The sequence below is a fragment of the Pan paniscus genome, chromosome 2 (assembly GCF_029289425.2).
Source record: "Pan paniscus chromosome 2, NHGRI_mPanPan1-v2.0_pri, whole genome shotgun sequence".
In the NCBI taxonomy this organism is placed as follows: Eukaryota; Metazoa; Chordata; class Mammalia; order Primates; family Hominidae; genus Pan; species Pan paniscus.
This window is the reverse complement of record NC_085926.1, coordinates 125,969,203-125,990,002: the sequence shown is the minus strand read 5'-3', so window position 1 is coordinate 125,990,002 and position 20,800 is coordinate 125,969,203. Positions and strand designations below refer to the sequence as shown.

Sequence of the window (20,800 nt, the reverse complement as noted above, 5' to 3'; positions counted from 1 at the left end):
GCAGAGCCCTGCAGCAGTTCCACATGTGGCCCAGCACCCATATCACTTTATCACAAATGTGAGCACCAGGTTGACATGACCATCAGAAGGGAACTTTTCCAGGCAAAATGCCTGAGTGCTCCAGCCAAGCCTTTGACACACATAAAGCTGCAACCAAGCTTTGCGCCTCACTGGCCTTTTTGGGAATAAAATCTAATTTAAAATTAAGAGAACATGATCAAGTACCTTGTAAAAAACTGGCTTTATTTGTCACTTATTCACCTTATCTCAGTTATGCCATTTTGGCGTCCACAGTGACAGTCCCCTGGAAGCTGGGGTCAGCCCCCACCCACCCACTGTGACCATCACCCACAGGGCGTGAGTGTGGGCCTTGCAGGGCCCAGCCGATGGTTACAGGCTGCAGGCAGGACTATGGGGCTCCTCCTGAGGCCTGGTGCCCTCCAGCCCCCTGCGCACCAGCTTGGGTACAGCTGCCTGCCTGCCAGAGGCCAAGCATTCCTAAGCGTGGGCTGGGGGAGGCCCTGCCCCTCTGTAGCAGCAAAGCGGACAGGGCAGTGGGAGAACCATGTGGGTAGGAGGGCATCAGGTCTCAAGAGCCTCTCCCCTGCTCAGGACTGGGTCTAGACAAGGCCACGTGTGATAGGGTGGTAAGCCCTGGGCCATATGGAGGAGCCTGGGGCCCATCTTGGTTCTGCTGCTGAGTTGCTGGGTGGCTTTAGGCAAGTCCCTTCTTGTCCCTTGGTCACTCTGTTTCCTGGCTAGCACTGCCAGCAAGGTCTCCAGAGTGTGCCCCTCTGCCGGGCTGTGGCAGTGGCCCTGTGCTTTGCAGGCTGCCGTGTGCCCACTGTCAGTGTGGGGTCTCCCCGACAGGCTGCACGCACCCCCAGGCCCCCTTCTTAGGATCAGGGCATCCTGCAAAACATCCTTGGTCCCACCAATGTCTAAAGCCAGCTCGAAACCTCGAGCTCCTCAGGATCTTAGCACCCAACTCTGCTGCCCTTGCTGCTGGGCAGTGCCTGTCCTAAGAGGGGACTCCCTAAAGGCCAGAGAGAGGGTGCTCATCTCCAGGACCTAGGCCACCTGTCAGCACAAACAGAACTTATTCCAGACATAAACATGAGTCTTCTTATTTCAAACACTGGAGCAACTGATCAACACCACCACAGCCCATGCACCCCGAACCTGACTTCACTACCAACCTTGAGCCTGTGCTGTCCTCTCTCTGCTGACGACACTGGTGACGCAGAAAGAAGTTGGTGGTGTCTGCTCACTTGCGTGCAGTCCTAAGCACAGTAAGAAAATTCTGAACACAGCTGGGTGATCTTCAGCCCAGAAGGTGTAGGGGCTTGTGAGCACTAAGTCAGTTTCTGTCCATGTCTGATAGCTACCACAATGTCTCCCCTTGCTAGGGCAGCTGCGAGGAGACGTGTCCAGTGATGACTGGCAGAATCTGGACAAACGGACATCACTGCAAGGGTCTGTCCACCTAGCTTGGCCAGGCTCAGCTTGGCAGAGCTGATGACCCAAGTGGACTAAACACGGAGCTAGCAGAAACAGGCAGACTCTAAGCCCAACCAGAAGAGTCAGCTAGAAGAGCCAATAGGTGCACAGACAAATCCACAGATGGCCAGGAGTGTCTTCTGGGAAAGCCATCCCTCTCTTTTGGAAGAAGTTCTGTCCTTAAAAAAATCACTTTTAAAATAAGGGAAAACAATGGTGTCTTAGAGAGAAACAGTCCTAAGCCAGATATTCCCACGCCTGATTGTGAAGGAGACATGCCAGCAAGGTCCCACGTCTCCGGGAAATACATGATCTGCTCCCAGCTTCACACCCTACTGCCAAAATGAAATGTAGACATTTCAGTGTTTGTGCTTCCAACCAGAGTGAGAAATTCCCTTTGTGGGGAAACAGGTGAGACGGCTGCAGCCGCATACGGCACTGAGAAGGTGCAAAGGTTAAAACAAAAGTTACATGGACACTTGGGGACAATCCTATACCATTCCCACTTCTCTGGCAGTCGGCTGAATAAAATTTCACTTTCACAGTTCTTTTTGCCAATGCCAGGATAAAAAGCAAAATTTTAAATTGGAAAATGTCTAGCACTTTACACAGTGGAATGAAAGAATACAAAATTCAAAAACATTATTAAACAAAAGTCCATATGCCGCAGCAGCATGCGCCATGATGAGAGCTCCCCTTCCGAGGCGCTTCTGGAGCAGCTTCCTCAACCTGTCCGGGAGATGGGCTCAGAAGAGCAGGGCCCCCATGCTGCCAACCTCGCTTTGCTCCTTAACGAAGATCTCAAAGTACTGGTAGATGATTGTGACTGCGAGCAGGATCCCAGTTCCAGACCCAATGGCGCCCAGGAAGTCAGCCAGGACCGAGAGGGCCCCGATGCACAGCCCACCAAAGGCCGCGGCTGTGGGGATGTACCTGGGGGAGGGGACACAGTCAGCTCCCGGACACCCACAGAGCTCCCCGTGAGCCAGGCGGCCAACAGGCTCACCTGAGACTTTGGGACCTAATGCCTCAAAGGCCCCTCTGCTGTCTCCTAGAAAGTCATCTACTAACATGCTAACGCTCCAGGCCAAGGCGCTGCTGTCCAGGCAGTGGCCACACTGGCCACACGTGGCCAGGGGACTGTGACTAGACCAAACTGAGATGTCACATAAGATTTTGGAGATCTGAAGACAAGGATGTAAAATATTTCATCATGGTTTTTCTTAACATTAATTATAATGTTGAAATGATACTTTGGATATACTAGGTTAAATATATTAAAATTAATTTCACCTGTTTCTTTTTACTTTTTTAATGTGACTTCTAGAAATTTAAAAAACTACATGAAATTGAATTCTACTTCTACTGCACGGTGCTGTAAATCCAGCAGCTTAATATTAAGAGAATGAACTAAATTGCCTACCATCCCTGCTAGGGATTAGAAAATGATCTGAAGTTTGCAATTCTGGCTTTTCCTGTGGTTGCTTCCTTTAGGTAAGGCCCATAGGAGGACAACCTGGTCTGCAGCTGACTTTGTAGCCAGCTTTGTAGGAACACGGCCATGCTCATTTGTCTGTTGTCTGTCTGTGGCTGCTTCTGAGTGACGATGGAAGAGATGAGTAGTTGTAATGAGGACTGTGCAGACTGAAGAGTGCTGTGGCAGCATCTAAGGTCACCTGGACTTTGCCCTTCCTTACCTAACTGCTCCATCTCCAAGGGTACAGCTGTATCTGGCACCATCACCTCTGGCCCAAACTCTCACCACAGCCTGGCAGGTATGTGGCCTCCCCCTCTCCCTCTCTAGCGTGGTTTCGTGTATTAGCACTGACCTTCCTAAGAGACTGCAGGCTCCATCCCTTCTGCCCTGCTTCAGATGTACATCAACCCCTTCCGTGCCCAGCCACTGCCAGCCTCTCTAGCCTTAACGCCACCGCAGGCCCCAAAATGCACTCAGATGCCAGGACCTGCCTGCTCTGAGCTCAGAGTGACCCTCCTCCAGGGCGCTCTCTTCAGCACCCCACCGGCATGAGCCAGGGTGAGGGTCCCGCTGCCAGTCACAGCTGTTGCTCTCAGGACCCTTACCGCACTGTCTCCTACCCGCCTGGCCACATGCTTCCATCTCCTTACCCAGTGGCTCCCTCTGGAGGAAAGGGGCTGTAAGTGTTTATTTTTACGTCTCCAGTGTCCAGCACTTAGCAAGTTTATAAATATTTAACATTTAATTCTGTCCTGTAACCCAAGGATAAGATTTAGTGACCCAGTAAGTGCTAGGGCCTATCAGGATGCCCTGCATGGAAAGAAACAACACATGTCCACAGACAGGAGGTTGGGGACCTGGGGCCACCACTCACCGGTTGAGTTCATGGACCATGGAGGTCTCTCGGTGGCCTCTCATCACCATCTGCTGCTCCTTCAGCTGCTTTGCAACCTGCAGGGTGCCCACAGGGGAGAAGTTGGAATTGGAGGCTGAAGGGGAAATACGCATTCCAAGTGGTACTAAACAGTTACAGATCGCCTCTTCGAGCACTGACAATATTCATACAGAGAACTTTAAAACTGCCGCAAGGAAGTCATATGACAAAGTCTAACTTTACAGTGTGGATTCAGATTCTCATACCCACAGCTGATCTACTGCTGGACTCCATCTGTCAGCCCTTAAAGCTTCTGAACTGCCCCCTAAAGGACGACGATCTATCTGCATGTGTCACAGACCATTATTTATGATGAGGTGACAAGTCCACACCCCTTATACCAGTCACACTTTCATCACCCTTCCAGAAAGTTTTGCTTCTACTTACATCTTTGGCAGAGGAACCTGAGACCTCAATCCACGTTTTGGAGAAGAATGCACAGGAGCCCAGCATGAACACTATGTATACAACTGCATGGACCGGGTCTTCTAACACGGAGCCAAAAGATTCTGGAGGGGACAGGTAATAGCAAAGGCCACCAACTGGATAAGCACGTGCTGGGCCCCCAGAAGACGTGTCCTGGGGAAGAAGAAACCAAACGCATGTGAGTGCTCCTTCATTTTACTTTAGCATCAAGGCAAAAATAGTTCTGAGCAGATGAAAGAATGCAATTTTACTCAGTGCCCACAGTACAATTTTTTTACTGAAAAGATAATTTAATGTGCTGAATTTGTAAAAGGCACAATGGAAAATATCTTCGGATGAAATATCTGTTCATGAGCAAGACACTGATAGAAACCACTGCAACTTAGCTGCATTGCTAGCTCATCTTCAAAGAGCCTACTTACCGACCAGGTGCCCAGCAGGCTGACCAGCAAGTTGCCACTGAAGCGAGCTGAGAGCATTTGGGAGATGACATAAAGGTTGGACACCAGGGCAGACTGCAGGATGATGGGGATGTTGGATGTATAGAAGAGCTTGATGGGATAGGTGTTGTACTGGCCACGGTAGCGGGCCGACTTGATTGGCAGGTCCACTCGGAAGCCCTGAGAAGCCAAACAGAACCAAATCCCCTTCACTGCCTCATTTCAGCCTGCTGCACAGAAACACAGCCCAGCCGGGGACTGTCCAGTGGGCCACAAGGGAGGAAATCCTGTGTGCTGGTTCTGGGGCTCCCAGTTCTGAGAGCTTGTGCCCACTCCTTACCCACCACTGCACTCCTGCACTTGGCACATCCAGAAGGGGCCCAGAAAAGCTGGTTTAAAAATACACTGAAGGCTAGGCGTGGTGACTTACACCTGTAATCCCAGCACTTTGGGAGGCCGAGGTGGGAGAATTGCTTGAGCCCAGAAGTTCGATACCAGCCTGGGCAACACAGACTCCGTCTCTACAAAAAATAAACAAAACTGGCCGGGTGTGGTGGTGCGCGCCTGTAGTCCCAGCTACTCAGGAGGCTGAGGTGGGACAATCACTTGAGCCTGGGAGGTCTAGGCTGCAGTGAGCCGAGATCATGCCACTGCATTCCAGCCTAAGCAACACAACGAGACCCTGTCTCACACAAAACAAAACATGGAAGCAAGCACGGTGGAATGATCCCCACCCCCGCTTTTTTTTTTTTTTTCCCAAAAGACAGAGCCTATCACATTACATCCACATCTGTGTGGAATATGGAGAAAAGCCTGGAGGCCACACACCCAAATCCCAAGGGCGCTTCTCTCTAGCTGGTGATGTTTCCTGAGCTTTTACACTGGCTCTGAGGCAGGGCCACTACAGCAGTGGCCTCACACCTTATAATAGTTCCTTACAGTGTTTTTAATCATAAACAGAAAAGCTAAACTTTTCTAGGAATACAACTTCTCCCTCTGAAACCCTTGGAGACTAGAAAGGGTTTATTTTTATGAACTCCCAGTACCTAGAACAGGGCTCGGAATACAGAGGATTTAAAAATTAAATACTTAAGGCCGGGTGCGGTGGCTCACGCCTGTAATCCCAGCGCTTTGGAATGTGGAGGCAGGCAGATCACGAGGTCAGGAGATCGAGACCATCCTGGCTAACACGGTGAAACCCTGTCTATACTAAAAATAAAAAAAAATTAGCTGGGTGTGGTGGCAGGCACCTGTAATCCCATCTACTCGGGAGGCTGAGGCAGGAGAATCGCTTGACCTGGGAGGTGGAGGTTGCAGTGAGTCAAGTCGAGATCACGCCACTGCACTCCAGCCTGGGCAACAGAGCAAGACTCCGTCTCAAAAAAAAAAAAAAAAAAAATTCTTAATGATCTGACTGCAAATTCTGGCAAAGCCCCTAAAGAGATAGCTTTTTATTAAGCAGGAATCTGGCTTAGTCTCAGCAGAAGGAATGGGAAAAGCATGTAGCTGGTATAAATACCTTTCACAAACATCAAACTGCCTTTCATCTCTGTCCCTTCTTTTAAATAAACACCAAAATACAAAGTGGACCATCAAAAAATACAAAGATCAATCCAATTACAGGAAAACAACAGCAGTTCAGGTCTCTTACTCAGAAGCAAGTTTAAGAGATGGAATACTTTTAAAGGTAAGACAGCTTAAGAAGATAGGCCTTTTCCGAGATGCAGAAGTTACCTATAAATATCATACAAACTTTCTATAAGAGAGCAATGAGGTTTCAGAGCTAGAGTACTTTTTGCTTCTCTTGAACTAAGAACTTAAAAATGTATCTTACCTGTCGATAGGCCCAACCCAGAGGAACATGATTTCACATATGTTAGAACTGCCTTAATTTTGTTTCGTTAATGGCAGGTCCCATGACTCAATGAACATGCTTGTCCAGCTCATCTGGAAACCTGCTGCCTTCAAATACCATCTCATCGTTTCAACACAATATGATGACAGCGCACCCCACAGAGTGGGGGACTGCACACAAGGCATTCTGAAACTTAAATCCAGACCACGGAAACTCCCTGGGGTTGGATCTGGACGCACCTGGAAATAGATGACCACTGCAAAGACAAAGATGGTGGCGATGAGATTCATGAGGTTGGGAAGATTCTGGCGGTAGAACGCCTCCCGAAGGGCTCGGACCTTGTCTGTGCGTGTGGCCAGCAGATGGAAAAGTGCGATGATAGCACCTTCAAATTCCATTCCTGTTGGCAGAGGAGGAGACAAATATGAAGGAACGAACAGGCAACTCAATTTGCTTCTAGCCTTCTTAGCAGACAAAATAAAAAGAGGAAAACAAACTTAAGTTATTAGACTCATGGTGCCCATAGCCACAGGGATACAGCATGTATTATTCTCATCCCTTCCTTCTCTTCTGTAGAGAATTCAAACTACAGAAACGGGCTATTCTGGTTTGTTTTTGATTTTTTTTAGACAGGGTCCCTCTCTCTCGGTTGCCTAGGCTAGAGTGCAGTGGTGTGGTCGCAGCTCACTGCAGCCTCAACCTTCTCCTCCTGGGCTCAAGTGATCCCATCTCAGACTTCCGAATAGCTGGGACTATAGGCGTGCTACCACGCCTGGCTAATTTTTTATTTTTTATTTTTGTACAGTTGGGGTCTCACTATGTTACCCAGTCTGGTCTCGAACTCCTGACCTCAAGCAATCCTCCCGCCTCACCCTCCCAAAGTGTTGGGATTACAGGTGTGAGCCACAGCACCCAACCACTATTCCACTTTTTAAAATTAATTGGTCTCATTTCTTAGGCACATGAGTCAGTGGCCACCAGAGGTGTGGAACGATGATAATTTATAAAAATAAAAGCAGACTCTGCTGAACTCTAGCTGAAAGGGGTCATCCACTGAAGAGGGGGCTCAGAGCTGGCAAATCTACTTTCCTGGAAAATCCTGAGAAGTACAAGTACCCATTCAACAGCTCTGAAGTGCAGGCTGCCCTTGGCTGGTGAGTGGGGAGGCTCCAACTCTCTGCTTCTCACACCAAGGATACAAGTACAGAGGATATGCTTGCGTCCACCATGTGGTCCCATCCAAATGACACCCTGCCAGGAGATGCTCCTGAGGGAGGCAGGCCTAGGGGTGGAGTGAGCTTACTGAGGGACTGAGGGATATAGGAAAGGGACCCAATCTGAGAACCAGACAACAGGGTAACAAGTGAGAGGAAGGCGGGGAGTGTGGTGCATTATTAAGGCCTAAGTTTTAGACATCAGCAAGAAATTTACTTACGTTAAAAAACTAAAAAGCGAAAGAAAGAAACAAGTGATAACCTCTGCCGTTCCAGTACAGCATAACCATCCCATAATGGAAGCCTGGCAACTCACGCTGCTTCTACTGGCAGAAAGCTGGCATTACTTCCAGAGACAGGGTCTCTGTGGGCAGTGTGGGGTCATGGTATCGGTACTCTGAGGAGCACTTTTAAAAAAGTCAAATAGGAGTTGGGCGTGGTGGCTCACGCCTGTAATCCCAGCACTTTGGGAGACTGAGGCGGGCGGATCACAAGGTCAGGAGTTCAAGACCAGCCTGGCCAAGATGGTGAAACCCTGTCTCTACTAATAATACAAAAAAATTAGCCGAACATGGTGGCGGGCGCCTGTAATCCCATACTCAGGAGGCTGAGGCAGAGAATTGCTTGAACCCGGGAGGCGGAGGTTGCAGTGAGCCGAGATGGCGCCAATGCACTCCAGCCTGGGTGACAGAGCAAGACTCCGTCTCAACAACAAAAAAAAGTCAAATAGGGACTATATTTGATGGCCACTTTGGAGTACAATTAATTTTACATGACAGATTAAATAGGAAAGCTGAAACTGAAGGTCAGACCGTACTTAGAAGACCCATCTAGTACTGTGGAACTTGTCAAACGTGTCCATTCCCTTGTGCCTAACAGTGAAATAGAGTGAGTTGTAAGAAATGAAGACATCCTACAAAAAGGAAAGCTTCTATTCAACCAAAATAACTTGGTAGCTGAGGGAATGGGAAGAGTAACCAAACTGATGGTATGTGGGGTTTGCCTTTTAAAAGCACATTAAATAAAAACTTGAGAAGGGATCACTTTAACCCAAAGGTAATAATTCTGTCCTCTGGACCCAGATCTGGATGGTGAGCCTAGAGAGGTGGCCCAAATCCGTAGTTCAGCTCAGGAGCCATCCAGACCCCAAGTGCCTGACATTGAGTTTGGGTGCTGCAGGTGTGACATCTCCAGATTGTGTCTCTGGATGCTGTCAGGAGTAGGTTCTGCTCCCTGATTTTCCTTTCATAGAACAAATCTTCCAACTTTCACTTTTACTCCTCCCATGACTAAAAAGCAAGTGAATCTAGGAAAAGGTGAAACTAAAGAACTCAAAAGCACTGTTCCCAAGTTTCTAACACGTGATAGCTAGGACCACCTGCTACATCTTCCTGGACCATTCCGAGATGACATGTCAGGCAGACCATCTAACCAATATGACCACTGACCTCCTCTGCTGTGGCTTCTGTGAAAGAGACACCATGTCCTAACTGGCCATCATGTCCTCATCTCACCCTGTGGCGGTCTTTTGTCAATTCCTCTCCTTTCCACCTTTTGGTCCTGTGTGACAAGGCTGGCCTGTTTCCCCACGGTTTCAAATTTGGGACTAATTCCCAGTTCTGGATTGTTCCTGCTGCCCAGGGAAACAGCAGTGATTACTGTCTCTGCCTGTAGAATCTCATTCAACAGCCTCCCCGGTCCCAAGCCAACCTGCAACATCTCCAGGCACAGCTGCAAAGCTGCCGTCCCAGCTGTGCCCTCTGTGTGGCTCTCCCTGCCCCTCCCTAGGCTCTCCCTCTAGCACCACTCACTGCCTACATGCAGGCCATGGGGCACAGCCCTTCCTGAATGCATCTCGTGTCAGCCAGGTCCCAAACATGAGCAACTGACATGTAGACACACTGACTTCAAGGCCAGACAAACCCACCTTTGCTTCTTAGTTTTCCCCCACCTTGAAAGTGCCTCTCTGGTCCCCTCTCTCAATTTGCTTCCTCCAAATGCCCTCACACAGTGCTCTCCTGTAGGATGGCTTAATTGGGGCTGGATTACTGCTGCACGCACCTAGCTGCTCTCTCTGCCTTTCGGTGCAGAGCAAATCACTTCTTCCAAACTCTGGCTCCCATTACTCAATGCCCTGCTGCAGAATGGAACATGAGCCTCTGGCGGCTACTACTGGGCTGCTAAGCCACCAGGGGCTCCCCTCTGACTTCACTTCCTTCCCACTCAGGCACTCCCCAAAAGCCAGTCACCATGATGGTCTTGACAAATACCTGAACTCCTACAATGCCATCCCCCTCTTGCCTTTTTACATCCTGTCAAACTTTGCCTTCTGGACCTGCTTCTCCCAATTTACCTTGGATTTCCTAAATTTATACAAAGTACTCAAGGAAGCATCAAATGTGATCTTGCCCACTCTTCTCTATGGCTCCTTACCTCAAGCTCCACTCTCCTTTGTAACCTGTTAGGCACATGCAGCCTTCAATTGTTTGGGGACCAGTTTTCCATCTCATTAATGAGATAATATGGTCTCTGGAGGCCAAGGACTCTGTTTCCAACATTCAATTAAAAGAAAACTCTCAAATATGCATGATTATTTCTCCTGGAATGCTCCTCAGTGAAGAAGATATTTAGTGCCAAAAAATGTTTATTTCCTTTCCCTAATAAGTCACACTCTCTAAGGCTTCCCTTGTATGTTTTGAACTTTTTATTAAAAACATGCTGTTACAAGATTTCCACGGCACTTGGTGGATGTAGCACAGCATGCCAATGTTTGATATACATCTACCAGGAGCCAGGCATCACGTAATTTCATGTTGCTTCTCACTGCATCCTGGTAACCAAGATTCAGTGGTGCAGGAATCTGCCCAAAGCCACGTATGTATGACTAACAGGAACAGCCAGGATTTGAACGCAGGTGCTAAGCTCCAAGTTCAGGCCTTTTTCAGAAAGCTGCCCCTTGCATGACCAAGTGCTTTGGTTTAGGAATTTCATTTTTAGAAACTTATTCACTGAGAGCAGCTGCCAAAATATACAAAGATGAACACATGAGGACAGTTATGGTTTCAATGTTAACAATAAAAAAACCTGGAAATGACTTAACGTTGCTTTATCGTTGCAATATAAGCTTATACTGTGCTAAGAAAAGTGAGGCAGGATTGTGTATTCTGACATGCCAAACATCCAGGAGATATTTTTATATGAAAAGTGCAAGTTAGGTATCATCATAATTACAAGCCTATTTGTGTTTTTAAAACTTTGCAGATGGACCCAAAAACCAGAAGAGATAAACCTAAAACTGACATTATTTTTCTGTGGAATGGGGGGATTTTTGTCTTCTGCTTTGCATTGCTCAATTGTTTTTGCTGAAAGCTGTTGCCATCAGGGGAGCGCAGGGCCCTTACCTCGGCCAGTGTTGACAGTGGTGGGGCTGAATGCCTTCCATACGATGGTTTCACAGATGTTAGTTGCAATGAAGAGAGAAATACCAGAGCCAAGGCCATATCCTTTTTGCAGGAGTTCATCCAAAAGTAGGACAATTAAGCCAGCAACAAAGAGCTGTAAAAATTCAAAAATACAAGACTATGTGTTACTGCTCCCCATGGACACAGTTCCATCCTTCAGTAATTGGGTTCTCTGATATAAACGCTGAAGACGGAGTGAGATCACATCCTCAGCCCCAGAGAGCGGTCAGTAAAGCCTTTCTCTGCTGAATTCAGAGGGCTAACCCAGAGTCTTAGGCTTCTGCTTCCTTTCAGTAGGAGTTCCTTTTAGGTGTGCTTGAGATTTGTTATGTGAGAATTGTAGGTAAGTGTGAGGGGCTACTCAAAGGGAGATGTTAGCATAATAATTACCTGAATGGTGATTAGCAGGCAAATTCCAGCACCCATTTCAGAAGGGTCCCCATACATCCCAGTCATCACATACACGATAGACTGGCCGATAGTAATGATCATGCCAAATACTAGAATTGAAAGAAAGAAGTGTTTTCCAAGTGGGTCACTACACAGAACAAAAGAAACAATTAAGAAACACCCATTCAACGCCAGGCACGGTGGAGAACAAAGATGAAGAGCAGTGATACTACCTCCAAGGGGCTCGGCTGAGAACGCGCTAAACCATCACATCAGCAAAGTACATGATGAATCAAAAGCCTTTGAACAAAAGCACACTTCTTCTTTAGTTTTACCTTTTCCTAGATTCACTTGCTTTTTAATCATGGGAGGAGTAAAAGTGAAACTTGGAAAATTTGTTCTATTCAAAGAAAATCAGGGAGTAGAACCTACTCCTGACAGCATCCGGAGACACAATCTGGAGATGTCACACCTGCAGCACCCAAACTCAATGTCAGGCACTTGGGGTCTCGATGGCTCAAGAGCTGAACTACAGATTTGGGCCACCTCTCTAGGCTCACCATCCAGGTCTGGGTCCAGAGGACAGAATTATTAGCTCTGGGGTAAAGTGATCCCTTCTCAAGTTTTTATTTAATGTGCTTTTAAAAGGAAAACCCCACGTACCATCGGTTTGGCTGCTCTTCCCATTCCCTTAGCTACCAAGCTATTTTGGTCTAATAGAAGCTTTCCTTTTTTTTTTTTTGAGACGGAGTCTCTGTCGCCCAGGCTGGAGTACGGTGGCATGATCTCGGCTCACTGCAACCTCCACCTCCCAGGTTCAAGCGATTTTCCTGCCTCAGCCTCTGGAGTAGCTAGGATTACAGGCATGTGCCACCACACCCAGCTAATTTTTTGTATTTTTAGTGTAGACAGGGTTTCACTGTGTTAGCCAGGATGGTCTCCAACTCCTGACCTCGTGATCCACCCACCTCAGCCTCCCAAAGTGCTGGGATTACAGACGTGAGCCACGCCTGGCAAAAGCTTTCCTTTTTGTAGGGTGTCTTCATTTCTTACAACTCACTCTATTTCACTGTTAGGCACAAGGGAATGGACACATTTGACAAGTTCCACAGTACTAGATGGGTCCTCTAAGTACGGTCTGACCTTCAGTTTCAGCTTTCCTATTTAATCTGTCATGTAAAATTAATTGTACTCCAAAGTGGCCATCAAATATAGTCCCTATTTGACTTTTTAAAAAGTGCTCCACAACAATTAGTTCTTAATGCAGGAAAACATTCAAAACATTGTCAAGACCAAAGAGAAAACTGCCAATTTGTGCTTGTACTTTTTTTGTTTTCTTAGTGTTTTTTATTTTGTTTTAAGAGACAGGCTCTGTTGCCCGGGCAGGAGTGCAGTGGTGCACTAGCAGCCTCAAACTCCTGGGCTTAAGTGATCCTCCCACCTCAGCCTCCCTAGTAGCTAGAACTACAGGTGCATCACCACACTTGGCTAATTTGTTGTTGTTGTTTTGTAGAGATGGGGTCTCTCTCACTGTGTTGCCCAGGCTAGTCACGAACTCCTGGCCTCAAGCAATCATCCTGCCTTGGCCTCCCAAAGTGCTGGGATACAAGTATGAGCCACTGCTCCCAGCCACATGTGTGTATTTTAAAATCCTAATTTTTATCTAAAACTGACAAGTTTAAATAGATGTATTTCTTGGCTGGGCGCTGTGGCTCACGCCTATAATCCCAGCACTTTGGGAGCCTGAGGTGGGCGGATCACGAAGTCAGGAGATCGAGACTGAGACCATCCTGACTAACACAGTGAAACCCCGTCTTTACTAAAAATACAAAAAATTAGCTGGGCGTGGTGGCGGGCACCTGTAGTCCCAGCTACTTGGGAGGCTGAGGCAGGAGAATGGCTTGAACCCAGGAAGCAGAGCTTGCAGTGAACCAAGATCACGCCACTGCACTCCAGCCTGGGCGACAGAGTGAGACTCCGTCTCAAAAAAAAAAAAAAAAAAAAAAAAAAAAAGATGTATTTCTCATTCAATTATTCACCATACTAATTTAAGACCTGTAAAACATGCTGGTGTAGGCGAAAAGATGACTGGATAGGAGACTGTAAATATCATTTCCTAATTAATGTTTTTCAGCAAACAGAGGCTAAATATGGCTAATTTTGATGACTAGTAATTGTTACTAGTAACACTTATTATTAGATATGAGGCAAATACCATTATTATCCCCATTTTTACAGATGAAGAAACTGAAACATAAGAGCTATCATCTAACTTTTCCCCAGATCACAGAGCTGGTAAATTATACAGCTGGACTGACAGGATCACCTTTTCTTCAGTTAAATTCTTTTTTTTTTTTTTTGAGAGAAGTCTTGCTCTTGTCCCCCATGTTTGAGTGCAATGGCTTTATCTCGGCTCACTGCAACCTCTGCCTCCTGGGTTCAAACAATTCTCCTGCCTCTGCCTCTCAAGTAGCTGGGATTAAGGCACTTGTCACCACGCCTGGCTAATTTTTGTATTTTTTAGTAGAGATGGGGTTTCACCATGTTGGCCAGGTTGGTCTCAAACTCCTGACCTCAGATGATCCGCCCGCCTCAGCCTCCCAAAGTGCTGGGGTTACAGGCGTGAGCCACCGCACCCAGTCAGTTAAATTCTTTTATAAAACACTTGCCAAATAACTACTATGTGCCAGGCATTGTGACAGTGATTATTTAATCCTTATGACAGCTCTGAAGTAGCCATTACTTCCTTCTAAGCAATAATGAAATGGTGGCCAAGGGTGCTAAGACCTCCAAGCTCTGATCCTTCCCCTCCATTACATGGCCTCAGGGGCACTCCAGACACTCTCCCCTGCCTTGCCCAGCCCATCCCCAGCACCCACCACCTCTGCTCTACCAGAAGTGCTCTCTCACGCTAACACAGGGCATGGAGCTCCTGCAGGGTTGGCAGGCCAAGGAGGTTGCAGCACAAAAGAAAATACTGTTTGGGCTGGGCATGGTGGCTCACGCCTATAATCCCAGCACTTTGGGAGGCCGAGGCGGGTGGATCACAAGATCAGGAGTTCAAGACCAGCATGGCCTATGTAGTGAAACCCCGTCTCCACTGAAAATACAAAAATTAGCTGGGTGTGGTGGCACGTGCCTGTAATCCCAGCTACTCGGGAAGCTGAGGCAGGAGAATTGCTTGAACCTGGGAGGTGGAGGTTGCAGTGAGCCAAGACTGCGTCACTGCACTCCAGCCTGGGCAACAGAGTAAGACTCCATCTCAAAAAAAATAAAAAAATAAAAAATAAATAAAAAAAGAAAAACTGATACCAAAATCTTATAGCAAATTCAAATTTTCCAACTATAGATATCAGATTATTCACAATCTTTCTTACACTTTTGGGCTCCGTTGAAGAGAGCTCGGTCTTTTGGGGTGTCACCAACTTCAATTATCTTGGCGCCAGCCAAGAGTTGCATTATAAGGCCAGATGTGACAATAGGAGAGATCCCTAGCTCCATCAATGTGCCTTGAGGAAACGGGGAAGCAAAACAGTCAATATTAGCTTGGAAACATAGTACATTATTTTAAAAATGAATAAGCAAAATTTGACTGGGTACCCCTTATATAAAACCAATGTGTTTCAGTTTCCTAGCTGTGTTTAATTTAGAGAACCCCAAAATATCAACGATTAGTATATAATTCAATTCATTCTGTTCAGCCTGCCAGGCAACAGCTTATTCTCTTTAGGAAGTCACATGGTGTCTAAACAGACTGCTGCATTTAAATTCACCATAAACAGATTCATTCTGGTTTTAGAGATAAGAAATTTTCGTCTCTTCATCAGTTAATAAAAAAAGGATAACATTCAAATAATTTCCAGAGTCTGGAAAAGGAGCCTGTACAATTGTATCTAGTTGTGAATAAGCCTCTACTTCCCATTATGTTAAAATGAGCTACACTTCCAACTGATTTGGAATTTAATTGAACTATATTTTTTAAATGAGTTAATCAAATGCAGTATCAACCTACACATTCAGAATCCTCCCCAGTCCCATAAGTAACTGGTTAGAGGATATAAAACACTGTTACATATTTTTTGACACTATATGTAACCTATAGATATGAAAAAGATACAGCTGAAAAACAAATTACATATTCCGAAGAATGTTATCAATGGAAATGTCATCATTTCAGGTATTCAAAAAGTATTCTAGTTTCTCCATGTTTTTTATTCTCTCTATAGCACAGACCTATCTTGTCATTACAGGTTTTGTACTGCATTCAAATACAATTCCAAATATGATGGTATGCCTTGGTGCTGAACTCAGCATTTAATAAGGCTATTCAACACAGCACGCTAACATTCTTCACTCTATTTTCCAAGTCACTCTCTAAGTTCCATATAAAGCCAAAGCCTATTAATTTAACTAAGTGAAGCTAGGTAAGCCCACATTCTACAGAGAAAAGACAGAGCCAGAGTCCTACCTCTGTTAGAGGCTAGAATCACTCTCATCCAATAGAAAGGGTCAGCTGAATCTGAAGACATGATCCCAAACAGGGGAATCTGGGAACAGGCAAAGAGCAAAACAGTCAGCACTCCTGTTTCCAGCCACTCTTATCCCCCTCCCCAGTACGAAATACAAGCCTGAGCTTACCTGGCAGCACACTAAGAAGATAAAGAGGGTGATAGCGGTCCACAGCACTTTCTCCTTAAACTGAATCTAGAGTAGAAGAGAATGAATTGAAGCAGGGAGTTACTTTGAAAAGCAAATTAATAAAAATGGACTCCAATCAGACCCCTTTCTCTAAAAATGGACTCCAACCAGACTCTTTTCTCTGTTCAGCAGAGAAGCTAAACCATGTACCAAACATAAGTACCATGTACTGCTTAAACTTCCTCTGCACAGAGCACAATGCAAGGACCTACAGGCATCACTCCAGCTCACCTCACACCACAGAGCATTACCTTTATTTTACAACTGAGCCTTAGAAGAGCTAAATAATTTGTACCAAACCCCAATGCTAAAGTGAGTTTGAGTCCCAAACTGTGCTTTTAACCATTAGCATTAACAGTTAAGACTCAAGATCAAAGAATGTCACAATAGAACATGACTTGTAAAACACACGAGCAACCACTTTTCATTTGAGTTTCAGTCACAAAACCTTGTTATTCTAGAGTCAAGTAATTTGGAATTGCTCAATAGTGTATTTTCTATGAATTAAGGGTAAAACAGTGTAATAAACAATATTGGGGAAGGGCAGGAGAGTTGCACGTTTAACCTACTAGTAGCATTTGTTTAAGGATTTTCACATCTTCTCAGGTACATAGGTTGCATAGGTGACAAGAATCGCTGTAAAGATGACTATTAAGTATTAAGTATCATTAGAAAACCTCCCACCCAAAGCCTCTGTCACTAAAGAGTAGAGTGGGAACTCTTCCAGGTTTTCTGCCTCTGAAACTGAGTGTCTTCACTAGTACCTGCTGCCTACCCTACATTAATGGCTTTAGAGGGCTTAACAAACATTAATTATTGTACAGACGGAAGATTCTGAGGTTGAAATACCTTGTAAGAGACTGACAGTATTAAGTGAACAAAACTGTGTTCTTTAAAAACACTTCTAGGCAGGCACTGAGTCAGCATTCCTGGCCCTCTGGCCAGAACTGGAGTCACAATCCTCTAACTATACATGCAGGCAAAGTAGGACACAGCCATACGGCCACACAACAGTGGTGTGAATCAGTGTTCAGATACTCCATCCAAAGCTGGGGGCATTCACAGGACTCTTCTTCTCTTGAGAATGGTCCTCTTCCCACCTACCATCCCACCACACTAAGAAATTAGAAAGTGGCCAAGAGAAGGCAATGCCATTTCAGAGTAACCTGTCTGAAATGAATCTTGATGGGAAACAAAGAGCAGACAATTTTTTCAAGACTCCCTTTCTAATCACCAAGTCCTCTCTCCTGGTTACAATCAAATTTAACATCAAAACCCCAAAAGCTCTTTATCCAAGTCCTGTCTCCTCTGCTTCTTAGTAGCCCCTAAATCCATTCTTGCTCAGTACCACAGTTCATCCTCTGATGTGAAAAGCCTCTAAACCAACTCTAGTCCTCTCCTTTTCTTCCAAAGTGACATTCTCATGTCTGGCCCTTGTTATTCATCTCCTAATGTTCCCCACCTACAATTATGTTCTATCAATAGCAACTACATCTAATAACCTCCCATCCAAACATGCTACACTCTTGTCACCAATGCCTTTGCAAACTATATACTCCTTTTATTTGGAATTCCTTTCCATCCCTTCAAGGAGACTTCTATTTCTCCTTCAAAACCACCATAAGACATCATGTCTCCCAGAGTTAATCCCTTCTTGAGCCACTGCTATACCTTGCACATATTTCCCTTGTTCCGTCTACCACACTGAGTTACAAGGCCAAGGTCACATAGCTATTAAGGTGCTATGTAAAGGGTGGGACCTAGGCTTGCCTGCCTCCAGAGCCATGCCCCTTCGCTACACTGGAATTGAGGGGGTAAAGCTTTACAAATTCGTGCATTAAAAGCAGCACATGGGCATTTATATGAAACTATTTTACGTAAAAAAATGAAAGTGGATTCCAAGCACCCAAGTGTCCATGTGAATGCTTTAACAACAGTTTGAAAAATAATGTGAGGACACAAACATTTTATTCCCCACTCTCTAACCTAGGAACCTAACGAAACTTTTTTTCGTTGACAGCTGTAGTTACACTGGCAACACTCACTCCACACAATTTCTGATTCAGCACAGCTCTAAATTTAATCTTTCCTTGTTTTAATACACCGTCTGTGAAAAGCAGCAGACTTCACAAAAGAATAGCCTTTATTCCCCCTATTGTGACAGCCTACATAAAAGGTACAAAATCATTTGTAAATACTAAAGTGACAGCCCTTCCCTTTAGCAGCTGGATACAAAGGGCATCTCCTGGGAAAAAAAACCAACCCGTGATCCGCTCCCGTTGGAGGTGAAAAAGGGAGGGTAACTCAATCTGCTATCCTAACTGAGGCCTTATTCATTCATGGCCCGGATCCATTTTTGGGACAGGGCAACCGGAGGCTTTGTTCTCGGAGCAACATCCACCAAAGATGCTCCAAATAAAGCACAGTGATTTCAGTGGAAATTTCCACACAACCAGGTCACCTTTCGACAGCTCTCCGGAATAACAGAGCACAACTACACTCCAAGGGAAGAGAAGGGAGAGTTTCCATTGCCGTGCTGAAGCCATTTTTAATCATACTGTAAACTTCCAGAGTCCAGACAGTTTCCTGAAACCTTCTTTGTTGGCGATTTGGGGTACTTACCTTCCTCTCTGGCTTCTGAATTTCCGGCAGGATGACACAGAAGGGCTTGATGACTTCCAGAAATTTGACTTTGATGGGAGAAACAAAACAGGAAGAGTTGGGACACAGAGAAGTAACCTTCCGCGCTACCCAGGGACGCCTTCTGCCCACGACGAGTGAGAGCAGGGGCCAGGGGAGCCGGCCGCACCCCGGAAGCGTGGGGATACTCGAGAAGGGCCGGGGGCACGGGCCGCGTTCTGCAGGGGGCCGGTCAGGGTTGGCCGGCGGGCGCCCGACCGCACGGGTGTGGGGAAGGGGGATCTGTTCCGTCCCGGCCTCAGTAGGGCTGCCCTGCAGGACTCACTTGCCATGGCGGCGGCTGCTCGGGCTCCGGGTCCCGCTTCAGCTCAGCTCCGCTCCGCGTGAGGCGACGCTGCCCGCGGCCCAGCGCGTTCCACCGCACAGCAGCTCCGCCGAGAGACACGTCAGTGCTAGCCCGGCGGCAAGCGGCACGGCGCGGCGCGGGGCGGGGCCGGGGCCGGGCCTCGGATCGCTTCCGCTTCCTGCCACGCGCGCCCGCCGGCCGCCGCGCTTCGCTGCGCCGCGCCGCTTCGCCGAGACCTCAAGCCCCGGCATGCAGCGGGGCTCCTGGGGCCTGTCGGGAAGGAGCCTGGCGCGCGGGGCCCGCCGGGACTGGGGGTGTGCGGCTGCGCAGACTTGGTAACGCGAGAGCGCGCGGGGAGGGTGTGTCACGCCTCCCGAGACTGGGGCGGTGCGGCCCCACGGAGAAACTGAGGCAGGCGCGAAGCGTCGAGTGCGCGCGTGGCCCTGCAGGCAGGCGGAGACCCTGGTGGCTCCCATACACGTAACAGCACTCACTGCTCTTTGACGTTAGTGAATAGACCGTAAGCTCCCTGGAGCAGGGACCTTGTCCCAGCGTCTACCGCGGCGCCCGTCACCTAGTAGGTCTCCGTCATTACCTGCTGGGTAGGGCGCGGGCTGGTGGGGCTTACCGAGCACCCTCGCTGTCTGAGTCATTAAGCAAACCCGGAGGCTTGTCGTGGGTGTGGGTCCCCATCCATCTGAGAACGAATGGGATGAGTTTCTGGAGAGACTTGGCCGGAGAAGGGCCGGGGCAGCTCGGGAAGTAGTCTGCCTCACAGAAGAATTCAGGAAGGCCTCCTGGGAGAGTACCTTTGTGCCGAGCCTTGATAGATTCTGGCGAGAAGGAATGAGGGAACAGGTTGAGGAGACTGTTGTGGGCAAAGCATGGCGGTGTGATTGCCTAAGATCGGTGTGGGAAAGGGGGATAACGGGTAGGGCAAGGGATGCTGGGGCTGGGGGTTGGAATTTACTTTCAGGCATCTGTAGTCAGTAGGTATGATGTCATCTGAGAGAAACAGACTTAATGCTGTGAGCATTTAGCAGGGAGGAGGTGGGCACGCCTTGTGGGATCAGGCAAGGTTTCATGGAGCTAAACCTTGACCAGGACAGGTAGAAGTTGGGGGTACATATGTGGCAAGATGCTTTTTTGCTTTTAATTTAGGTGTCAACTATTTGGATTTTTCCATTCTCACCCATTTCTAGCAGATAATCAGGTTTTGTACATTCTTGGCTCAGAAAGTTGGACAGGACAGGAAGTCTTTTTTGGAATACAAACCCACTGGTGGAAAATTCAAAGGACTACTGGGAACAGGCAGGTAACTTCAGTGAAGTGGTCTAGGTGTGACATCACTTGATATCCATCCCCCACCAAAAAGGGGAAAAAGAAGACATTGACTCTTTATTCAGAGTCTGAAATGCA

General features: G+C 47.1%; 1 protein-coding gene and 1 long non-coding RNA gene across 6 annotated transcripts in view; one reads left to right on the top strand and one right to left on the bottom strand.

Moving 5' to 3' along the window:
• Nucleotides 1-222: 222 nt before the first annotated feature.
• SEC61A1 (SEC61 translocon subunit alpha 1) lies at nucleotides 223-19,838 on the bottom strand. Its single transcript, XM_003829396.4, has 12 exons — nucleotides 19,361-19,838; nucleotides 19,018-19,085; nucleotides 16,336-16,401; nucleotides 16,166-16,244; nucleotides 15,075-15,206; nucleotides 11,698-11,807; nucleotides 11,248-11,401; nucleotides 6,872-7,032; nucleotides 4,760-4,957; nucleotides 4,299-4,490; nucleotides 3,852-3,928; nucleotides 223-2,433 (listed from the first exon to the last, which is right to left on the bottom strand). Exons 1-12 carry the CDS (start codon nucleotides 19,365-19,367, stop codon nucleotides 2,247-2,249), a joined length of 1,431 nt encoding a protein of 476 aa, XP_003829444.1. The 5' UTR covers nucleotides 19,368-19,838; the 3' UTR covers nucleotides 223-2,246.
• Nucleotides 19,821-20,800, top strand: part of LOC129397438 (uncharacterized) — a 198,163-nt gene continuing 197,183 nt past the window's right edge. For all 5 annotated transcript variants that reach the window (XR_008624873.2, XR_008624875.2, XR_008624872.2 and 2 more), the window contains exon 1: nucleotides 19,821-19,958. This is a non-coding gene — a long non-coding RNA (uncharacterized LOC129397438). The remainder of the gene's footprint in view (nucleotides 19,959-20,800) is intronic.